The sequence below is a fragment of the Cucurbita maxima genome, unplaced genomic scaffold, assembly GCF_002738345.1.
Source record: "Cucurbita maxima cultivar Rimu unplaced genomic scaffold, Cmax_1.0 Cma_Scf00006, whole genome shotgun sequence".
Lineage (NCBI taxonomy): Eukaryota > Viridiplantae > Streptophyta > Magnoliopsida > Cucurbitales > Cucurbitaceae > Cucurbita > Cucurbita maxima.
The window spans coordinates 6,251,702-6,262,409 of record NW_019272022.1 but is presented as its reverse complement, the minus strand read 5'-3'; the positions used below and the strand labels follow the sequence as shown (position 1 = coordinate 6,262,409).

At 38.4% G+C, this 10,708-nt stretch overlaps 3 protein-coding genes and 1 long non-coding RNA gene across 4 annotated transcripts; 2 read left to right on the top strand and 2 right to left on the bottom strand.

Moving 5' to 3' along the window:
• Positions 1-1,693: 1,693 nt before the first annotated feature.
• LOC111481005 (tubby-like F-box protein 5) lies at positions 1,694-4,094 on the top strand. Its single transcript, XM_023126268.1, has 5 exons — positions 1,694-1,929; positions 2,219-2,597; positions 2,704-2,791; positions 3,025-3,157; positions 3,248-4,094. The coding sequence occupies exons 2-5, from the start codon at positions 2,235-2,237 to the stop codon at positions 3,888-3,890; spliced, it is 1,227 nt and encodes a 408-aa protein (XP_022982036.1). The 5' UTR covers positions 1,694-1,929; positions 2,219-2,234; the 3' UTR covers positions 3,891-4,094.
• A 533-nt stretch (positions 4,095-4,627) lies between these two features.
• On the top strand, positions 4,628-6,160 carry LOC111480891 (protein RADIALIS-like 4). The gene is made up of 2 exons (XM_023126111.1): positions 4,628-5,168; positions 5,918-6,160. Exons 1-2 carry the CDS (start codon positions 4,854-4,856, stop codon positions 5,951-5,953), a joined length of 351 nt encoding a protein of 116 aa, XP_022981879.1. The 5' UTR covers positions 4,628-4,853; the 3' UTR covers positions 5,954-6,160.
• On the bottom strand, positions 5,927-6,683 carry LOC111480892. The gene is made up of 2 exons (XR_002717946.1): positions 6,568-6,683; positions 5,927-6,187 (listed from the first exon to the last, which is right to left on the bottom strand). It is a non-coding gene; the product is annotated as an uncharacterized LOC111480892 (long non-coding RNA).
• Positions 6,684-7,848: 1,165 nt separating this feature from the next.
• LOC111480795 lies at positions 7,849-10,678 on the bottom strand. Its single transcript, XM_023125960.1, has 4 exons — positions 10,392-10,678; positions 10,220-10,336; positions 9,085-10,164; positions 7,849-8,236 (listed from the first exon to the last, which is right to left on the bottom strand). The coding sequence occupies exons 1-4, from the start codon at positions 10,676-10,678 to the stop codon at positions 8,215-8,217; spliced, it is 1,506 nt and encodes a 501-aa protein (XP_022981728.1). The 3' UTR covers positions 7,849-8,214.
• Positions 10,679-10,708: the final 30 nt, after the last annotated feature.

The following is a 10,708-nucleotide window of genomic DNA, read 5'->3' as shown; positions in this document are numbered from 1 at the left end:
CCCTTCTTTTCCTTTTTTAACCTTTTCTTTTTTCTTATTTAATTTTGAAAAATATTTATGGGTTTTTTTTTTAAATATATATTTCAATATTATTCTAATTAAATTCAATCCGTGAGGATGAAAAATTGTTCCGTCAAATTAATCCAAGTTCTTTTTAGCATGATTTATTTATTATAAGTATTTAAAAAACTAAAAAAACCACTTAATATATAATTATTTCAAATCAAACCTAGTTTTTATAATAAAAGTGGTGTAATTATTAATTGTTTTAAATATGGGTAAATATTAATGAATTAAGTATGGGAAAGTAATACACGTGTGAATCAAGCATGGTCAATGATTGCATTAAACGAATCCATGGGTTCATTGAACACGAACCGGAACTGAGTGGCGTTTAATCAACAGTGGAGTGGGACCCAATAATTCAACGCATTGATGTAACTATTAACACCATTTTTATAATTCTCCATTTTCGTCCTTTTACACTATAATTTTTTTAAAAATAGACTCTAAAATTAGAAAATGATTGCAATTGGTATCTTTCATTTAAATTTTGCTAATTCATCCATTAATTAAAAAAAATCTTTAAAATTCTCAATTTAAATGAAAAAAAAAATATAAATTAAAAGGCTATGTATGGACATGGATGTAGACGTGAGATGTGAGAGTGTAGGCAAAAACTGCTAAATAAGTAGTACCAAACATGTTCTAACGAGCTTCGACATTCTTTTGTTATTTTCAATTATAAAATTCTTCCCTAATAATATGTTATTGTAATTAAATTTATGAAAAATTTAGAGTTTATTAAATAAAACATTTCAAATTATATAATATATTTATTATTTTAATAATAAAAAAATTGTTAGGTGTCTATTCAATACAAAATTAAATGTTTAAATATCTACTCTTAAAAAAATGGATAACATCTGAAGTTTAAAAATTATTAAGGTTGGTATGAAATATATAATTTAAGTGTAAAATTAATTGGAAATGTGTTCTAAAATAGGGAGGTGTTGTAAATAAAATTCAAACTTAGAGAAAAGAATATTAGACCTTTTTTTGATTTAATAAATTAAAATTTAATATTCTTAACCCTTAAATCGATGTGAAAGACACATTATAATTTCAAAATTCTAAATTCACTACTTTAAGACCGATATTTTAAAGAGTATATTTCACTTGTCTGCTTCTTAATATTATATTATAAATTTATTAAAATATTATTCATTTTATGATTCGAAAATATGTTTCTGACCCATTTGTGCAATATATTATTTTAATAATGCAACTTCACGTGAGCCCGGGGCATGGTATGTAATTACAAAGAACGTGCATCAGACTTCCTACGGAGAGACTACCGTAGGTAAACGTGGACCTCACCTCTTTACTCCAATTAGAATGTTACATCAGCAAGTGAAATAGGGAACACGGATATTTTAGAGTGAGCGAGCACAGAGGAGAATTGACCCACGAGTTTAATGGACGAGAACCTTGGAACGGGTTGGTTAAAAAAATGTTTAATAAAATGACGATGAGGATTTGAGATTCGCAGGAACGAAAATCGAAGAGCTCTGTTGGTGACCCTGGCACTCGCCGTGACGGAGGCGGCAACGGCGACGCGGTGACGACGGAGGAGACGACCTTGTGTTGCGGAATCACAGAGGCTTTAAAAGAAATTGCGGAATCACAGAGGCTTTAAAAGAAATTTTGGCCAACTTTTTTGTTTCAAATCTTAGCCTCTTCGCTCTCTCTCTCTCTCTCTCCCACTCACTCTCTCTTCCTTCAAAAGCCGTCTGCAACTTCCGAGACATTGCTGCCTATTCGATTTAAAACGGGAATTCAATCCATCAAAATCTTCCGAGATTCACAGGATCTCTTGGATATTTGTTTCTCTCGCGGCTTTCTCCGCTGCCTGTTCTCGTTTTTGCGGTACGTGTCTTCATCTCTTTGCCTCTTTGTTTCTTCATCGAATCGTTTCTTTTTTCAGTTTCGGAATGAATTAGAAATGTGAGGAACGCGATTGGAGTCATTCGGATTTTACTTCCGTGTCGTTTGATGAGTGTTTCTGTTTATTTTACATGTTGAATCTGTTATATCAACGAGGCTTCTCATGTAGAATTGATGATTTGAATGTATCATGCGTATTTGTTGCCGTTTTCCGTTGAGTTTATCTGAGATTTGAATCGAAGTTTTTAATCTCAATGGCGTCTTTGTGTAGTGAGGCGAATACTGCTATGACGATGCCTATGAGAGGCATAATTAGCGAGCAGAGTGAAATACGAGAAGGCAGTGGGAATTCATCGAGAAAAGTGAGGGAGGGAGTTCAAGTGCGTCATCTCGGGAAGTCGCATATTGTCCCTGAGCAGCCTTCGTCATCTTCTCCGGTTCCGATTGAACAGAGCCGGTGGGCGAATTTGCCGCCCGAGCTTCTATTGGACATAATTCAACGAGTGGAAGCGAGTGAGACCACTTGGCCTTCTCGCCGGCATGTTGTTGCCTGTGCTTCAGTTTGCAGGTCATGGCGGATGATTACAAAGGAAGTCGTGAGGACTCCCGAACAGTGTGGGTGGATCACCTTCCCAATTTCCCTGATGCAGGTATTTTAGTTCATCCTTCGTCATTTCAAGGCAGATTTTGAGCTCCCTAACAACCAGGGCTTTAAATCTGAATCTATTCTTCTTTGTTTTTGACCTAATATAATAGCCGGGACCAAGAGAAACGCCAATCCAGTGCTTCATTAAAAGAGAAAGGGCAACTTCAACGTTTCGGCTCTATCTCGGCCTAAGCCCTGGTAATTTCCTTTTTTTCTTTTCTTTTCTTTTCTTTTCTATTGAGATTATGCGTCCTTTTAGTAAAATTCTTGTATCTAGAGAATAGATTTTTTTTAGAAAAAAAAAAAGAAAAGAAACTCCCACCTAGAAGTAGCAGTTATCAAATGGGGGTAGTTATTCACTCCTTTCGGTTTTTCCTTTCCATGATATATGTTATATATCTAATCAGCTTTTTTTTTTTGTTTATTTATAGCTCTGTCTGGTAACTTAAGTAAACTGCTGCTAACTGCGAAAAGAATCCGACGAGCAATGAGTACTGATTTCATTGTATCATTACTTCCAGACGACTTCTCTCGAGCAAGCAACAATTTCATCGGAAAATTGAGGTAAGCTATGGCCGCCACAGTTACGTTGGTTGCAGGGTGGTTGCTTTGTTTTTAATTAATGAACTGACATGAAAGTTGATGATGGATCAGGTCAAATTTTCTGGGGACCAAGTTTTCGATTTATGACAGTCAGCCTCCACATGACCCAAAATTGCGAACTAGTAGATCAAAACGAAGAATTCATTTGAAACAGGTTTCTCCAAGTAAAACTCCAACCAACTATAAAGTCGCTGCCGTAAGCTACGAGCTGAATGTCCTCCGCACCAGAGGGCCGAGGAGAATGAGGTGCACAATGCATTCAATACCTGTTGCAGCTGTGGAGGAGGGTGGCACTGCCCCGACTCCAACAGAGTTTAAAGACTGCATCGATGAACATGATTCATCTACGTCGAGTTGCAAAGGAAAGAAGCCGATATGGGAGTCGTCCCCCGAGCCTCATGAATCGACAGCACCGTTGGTATTGAAGAACAAAGCTCCAAGATGGCACGAGCAGCTGCAGTGTTGGTGCCTGAATTTCAAAGGGCGCGTCACGGTTGCATCTGTGAAGAACTTCCAGCTGGTTGCTGCAGAGACGAGTGAGAATGTGTCTGCAGCTGAACAAGAAAAAGTGATTCTGCAGTTTGGGAAGATTGGGAAGGATATTTTCACGATGGATTATCGCTACCCTCTCTCAGCTTTCCAAGCGTTTGCAATCTGCCTTAGTAGCTTTGATACCAAGCCAGCTTGTGAATGACAGACACCATTACTCAACAACTCGCTCCAAAATTTTCCAATTGTATATATTATTTTGGGAAGTAGCTTGGTTTAGACATTGAATTGAGTAATGAGGCAACAATTATGAATCTGCGATGAAGGGTAGTAAATCTAAATTATGCTCCAAAATCTGTATTATCTAATTCTTCGTCCAATTCGGATTCAGCAGAGTTCATTTATCTATGCTCCAAAATCCTGAGATCACACCACATAAACTCCCTACGAATGCATTCAGCAGAGTTGAGTGCATTAAAGTTTAAAGAGTTGAGTGAAGTCCAATTTTGAAAGACTAGAATAGAACATGAAACACGACAGTTATACATGTACGAACGAACATGGGTACATGATATAGAATATCATCCAAATCCAAGTGAAAGTACAAAGCTAGCTTGAGACACGACTTTTGCTAAAGTAACGGTTGAAGTGACTCAAATAACATAGAACCTGTCTTAATCAAGAGGTCAAAGATTTATATCCCTCTCACGTCCTACTAAAAAAAATAACAATAGAAAAAGTAAATTTCAAAAGCATTTTTTAAAAATTCAAAGGTGATTTGAAACTTTTATTATGGGCACATTTAAATGTCGAGATGGGCTAAGAATTGGATCTAATCCTCCACCAGGCTGTAAATTTTCCAGAAAATTCTACCTTCTGGAGATACTTAAATGAAAAGAAAAGAGGCTTTTCCAAAGGATTTCACTACAGCCAGTCCCCTTGACACTCTCACTACCCTCTGCTCAACAAAACGAATCATATCTTTTAGCCTTAAATATTATTCGTCAACTTGCACCGATCCCACTACACAAACACTCCACCTCCGGTATATAAGAAGCAAAGGACAATAATTCTCTTACCATCCCTCAGCTTCTTCTTTTCCCTAAGCTTCTCTGCCATATCCCAACGTCCATACCCCCCATTCTCTGTCCCAAACTAACTGAAAATAATGGCCTCAAGCTCTCGCACGACGGCACATGGCTTTTACTCATCCTGGACAATAAGGGAAAACAAGAAATTTGAGGAGGCATTAGCCTTCTATGACCAGGACACACCAGACCGCTTTGAGAACGTGGCGAGGGCTGTTGGTGGTGGGAAAACAGCGGAGGAAGTAAGAAGGCTCTATGAGTTACTGGTGCGAGATGTCAACCAAATCGAAGCTGGTCAAGTACAAATACCCCTCTACAAGAACGTTGGATATAATGGCGGACCACCAGAGGCAATATCCTACTTGCTGAATATCTCCTCTACGAAATCATTCCAGGTCTGAATCCTATCCTCAGTGATCTTCTCCTTTCAACTCGTACATTAGAATAAATGTTCTTTTAACGAGAAAATTATGTCCTAGAATTCCTGGAGAAATATATTGAGACGATTCTATAACTGGCCGTTGTTAAGATATCGTTTGATGTGTTGTAAAATGTTCACCAAGTCAGCCAAGCCACGAAGCTTATTCACACGCAGTATAATCCAAGCTAATAGAAAGAAATGTATTTACGGAAGACTAATTTAATTTATCAATCTTCACAACAACGCACATTCAACTTTTACTTCCCACTAGATCAAGCAAAGAATCTGAAAGTTTCCTCAAAAAATCAAGTTAAAAAGGGATACTAATTCCATAGGAAATATGATTAGGAGTGAATATGTTAATGGTGCATGAGTAGTAGCCATGCCTGCCATCTGAATCACAGAAAAAGGTTGACAATGGGATATTGCAAATCTTGAAACAGGCATTTATCGTAAAAAACGATGCAGTCCACGTATCCCTCGAATGCATCCCTTTTTTTCTAATGGCTACCACTTTACTAAAATGGCGGGCACTCCCCTGATCCAATGCAAGTTTATCTTGCGAGTATGTGACTGTAATTTTCTAAGCTTTTCCATCATCCTCAAGTATTCCACTTTCTACGAAACCCACATAATCTCTAACCTCGAATGCACACGATACCATAATTTGGAATCCATACTCCATTATGTAATTTTTCCTTTCATTCTCATCTTTTCTTTCAGTGTAAAATGCTCAAGAAGAATTTAAAGCTTCAGTAAAAAGTTGTCTGGAATGCGTATAAACAGAAACAAGTTCTGTGCAGATGCAGATAAAAGTGAAATGTGTGTGCTACTGAATCAGAACAGCACACGTCAAAATGTAATAAATGAATAGTTCCAGCTAGAATACTGTTGTAATTTAGCCAAAAACTGTACCTGCCTCATGCGGAATCCCTTTTGAAATGGCATACACCATATTTAATCGCTTCTCTTGTTTATTCTACTTCCCGTAGTCTGAGAATCGATTAACGCTATTTTTAATACCGAATCAAATGAATGTAAAAACCGTTGCATAATTATATCAGAACACAGACTAAAAAGATTAATAAATCCAACTATATTGATATATATATATATATATATATCAGATGCAAGCAGCCTTAATACTAAATTTCTACGTGAGACTGCAAAGAATCGCCTAATATCAACCTTCAATTAGCTCGTGCAGAGTACCAATTCAACAGGAGAGCAGATATAAAATGTATAACGCGATAGACAAAGGACATTATGGAGATGAGAACCGCAACGGAACCAAGAAATTTGATTATGCTACTCCTGAAATGGAATCAGAGATGAGCAAATCGTCGCTCACAGTTTCATATAGTGTTACTGACCTTTACGACTATGATGAGGTAGCAGTGGAATTACAAGATAGAGATAGCTGATTCGATTTGAGGAACCGCGCGAACAAAGAATTGGAACGATCTTCTTGGAGAGCGCGATTACAGTTGCTTCCAGGTAAAGTGAGAGATTAAAATTTGAGTCCGCCTTTTGAGAAACGATTGACGCGGGAATATCCATAAAAGTGGTCCTACAGTGTACGGACCGATCCGAATCATCGGATATTATTATTTAGGTTAAAATAACATTTTAGCGTTTTTAAGTTCACTTTTAATGGTGAATTAATAAAAATAATCCTAAAATTTGTACTTTTTATCTCAAAGTTTCAATATAATTTTTCAAAAAATAAAAAAATATCGTTAACCTTAGTTTTAGATAAAATTATTAGTTTTAAAAATAATAGTTATTTTAAGTTTAAAAAAGCTTACTTCAAAAACAATTTTTCTATTTCAATATTGAGACTTCTTATATTTATATTTAAAAAATGCTCGTAAATGAAAGAGTTTCTAGACTTATTTATTTATTTAATGTTTTCATATATAAGAAGAGAAAAAAAAAAATAATAATTGAAGAAGTGCACGAGATTTAAAGAATGAAAGGGGAATTAAGAGGGTCCTAACAAAATGAGGAAAAAAGAAAAAGTTGAAGAAGAGTCATAGGTTCATAAAACTAATAAACTAACGACAAAAATCGATCGAATCAAATGGATATTAAATATGTCTATGGAAATCGAATCAGATGGATATTAAATATGTCTACGAAAACTGAATCAGATGGGTATTAAATATGACGATATCAGCTTTCATCTTTAAACCCAACGTGTAAGTTAGTTGGATGTCAATTTTGACCCATTACACCCCAAAGGCCAATTTGATGCTAACATATGGCATGGGACAGAAAATGGCCCATCACTTGAGAACTGCCAGCCAAGGAAATCGGCTCTGCCTAAAAGACCAAACGCAATGAAAAAGGGAAGTAGTTGGCCGAACGTCTCGTCACTTTCAGATATTCAAAGTTATTTGGTTCCAAGTGAGAAGAAGACTCACCCAACCGCAGAGCATTTCTCCAGCTAAAATCATCAAAATTCAAGCTTCGTGGTGTACCTATAGATCAGGTTCTCAGACGAAGAAACACCAATGAGAAACTGAGCTCTGTCTTTCCTCCCACCATGTCAAACAGATGATGGGGCGACATAAGATACGATTACACAACAAATGCCACAGCCACATTGATTCTCTGCATTTATGATTATTATGATCAATGTGGCAGAAGAATTGAAACGAAGAACAAGGTAAGAGATGGATCGTAAAGTCATTACAGACTATTCTGTCATTGAATATGCGCAAATCAACAAGCGGTTTCTAAACCACATTAAAAGCAGGCATTCAGAGGAACATTCTATCAATGTCCCCACCATATGATACATGTATGTTGACGGCCATCAAAGTGATGTCAACCAATCTAAGAAAAATAAACTGCCACATGTCATTTCATTATTTAGCATAGATGTTTAGAATATCCAACCTCGAGGCACCAAATATTCGTTTTCGAGTCTTCTGCTTCCACATAATTGGCATACTTTTCATTCAGTGGGTACATTGATTGGGATATTTGCTAACATGTACTCTTTTCAAACGGAGTCACTGCCCCCAAGCACAGGCCCTATATCATATGGCACATAGACAACAATCACCATATAAGTATCACAAATCACATGAAGAGTAGCAAATAAATGAGTTAAATGATGAATCTCCGCGGCAGCAGCACTAAGTTTTTGTCAATTGTTCAACTTATTCTTTATCTTTACTCCTAAAAAGGGGCTTATCTTGAACTCCTGCTACTACATGGTTTTCAATTTTAAACAAGACATTAACAAGCAGGATTTGTGTCCATGACCATAAACCTAAACAGTACAAATCTTATGCTCTGGATCCAACCGACAGAAATTTGAGGCGTCTCCTATGAGATCCCACATCGATTAGAGAGGAGAACGAAACATTCTTTGGTGTAAAAACCTCTATCTAGTAGACGTGTTTTAAAAACCTAGAAGGAAAGCTCGTAAGGGAAAGTTTATAGAGGACAATATCTGCTACCGGTAGGCTTGGACTATTCATCTCCAAACCCCAAATATAGAATCTAGAGTGGTAAATGTTTGTTAAAGTAAGGCACATTAAAATGCAGTACCAATAAAGAAACACATTTAAAGTGAGTTCACCTCAAACACCATGCATAAGTATGATACACCGCATGCAATGGATGAAAGAAACACAATTCGCACGGCAAACAATTGAAGCTCCAACACAACAAAGAAAGACTATTTCAGTTTCTATCCATCAAAAGAAAAAATATAGATTTTTCATCTTCAACGACATGTAATATGTGGAAATAATTGTCTGTGGTTGTCAAATGAATTAGTCGAGGTGCACGCAAACGGATGTGATCATTTATTGACATAAAAAACTTGGAAAGAATCAACATGAAAAAATATAATAAGGACATGAAAGTTTTACCCAAGATTGAGAATGCTATTGAGTGGATCAAGAAGCTGCGGCTGCCGTTGATGCTGTTGCTCCTGCTGGTGCTCTTGTTGCTGCAGCTGTAAGCTAGCACCAGCAGCCACTGCTGCTGCGCTCGAAGAAGCTCCCTTTGCCTCAGCAAGCCTCCACATATACCAGGACCCAACCGATCGATACGGCTTCCACTTCTCGCATAACTGATCCATTTGTGATGGTCGAGGCAACTCTTCAAGATTGTAGAGAAGCTGAACACCTTTGCGAACATTAAGATCGTTGATAGGAAGCACATCTGGTCTGTGCAGCGAGAAAATCATGAACATATGAACAGACCAAGACCCAATTCCATTCACCATTGTGAGCATTGTGAAAAGCGATTTATCATCCATATTTACAATTGCCATGTCTGAAAGAATCCCATTTTGGTATTTCCTAGCAAGGTCATGAAGATAACTAGATTTACGACCCGAAATTCCAATTTGCCTGAGCTGTTGAGTGTTCAAGGCAAGAACGGTTTCGGGAAGAACACCAGCGTCGCCGCCACAAAGGGCGATAAAACGGGTGTAAATAGATGTGCCAGCTTTGTAAGCCAGCTGCTGATATAGGATACTTCTAGTTAGGGCAAGGAATGGGGTTTGAAAACTGTCGAAGGTAGGACGTTGATGGAGGTCGATCAAAGGTGCAAGGAGCGGATCCGCATTCCGAAGATGCCGAAGCGCGACTTCCACCTCGCCTTCACAGGAAAGCGATCGGGCTGGCAGCACTGGAGCAGACGCGAAGGCGGCGCGTTGTTGGGCCGTCTTGCTCTTGTGAGATTTCCCGGTGACGATAGGTTTCGGCCCATCCGGAATGGTGACAATCTGAGAGGAATTCGGATCGGATTCAGCGGGCGAGAGCTTTCGAATCTTCCGTGGACGCAAAGGCATTTTGGATGGCAGAGAAGAGGTTTGCGATGGCGCATTCATCACCTCGCTTAGTGCTATAGTGGCTTGAGCAATAGTGGTTGTAGAGTTGGAGGATTCATGAAGCGCGTTCTGAGCCTGCGATTGCGTTTGAGTCTGAACCTGCACTTGCGTTTACTCTCCCATATGTAAGAAATTCAATTCAACCTCTATTTTCCCTCCACTCAGACTCTTCGGTGAGAGGAAACACAGTGTAAGAGTCGGAGTCAAGACGGCGGCGACGGCGGCGGAGAATCAGAAAAAGGCGAAATTCGATAACCAAGGTGCAGAGCTGAAGTGTTTGGAGTCTAACAGAAAGAGAAATTGAAAATCAATTGCGAAATAGAACAGGACAGAAAGCACAAATGAATTTTCAATGGCATGGCGAATGAAGAAGGAGATCCCGGTGCTGTTGTTCTTCTTTCAGGCTTTCTCTCTCTCTTCTCCGTCTCCGTCACCGTCTCCGGTCGATCGCTCCTCCGTTCCCCAACTGGCTTTCGATTTCTCCTCCAGACTGGGAAATCAGCTTTCCGCTGCTTCACGTTCTCAAAATTCTCCCACCCTCCGCCATCGGGCAAGGTTTCTTGGGCTGGCCCAAATTCTAGGAAAAAGAGGCTCTTTTGTACTCTCACCCTAGGCCCATGGTCCATGATTATAAACTGGGCCAAGATCATGGGCCT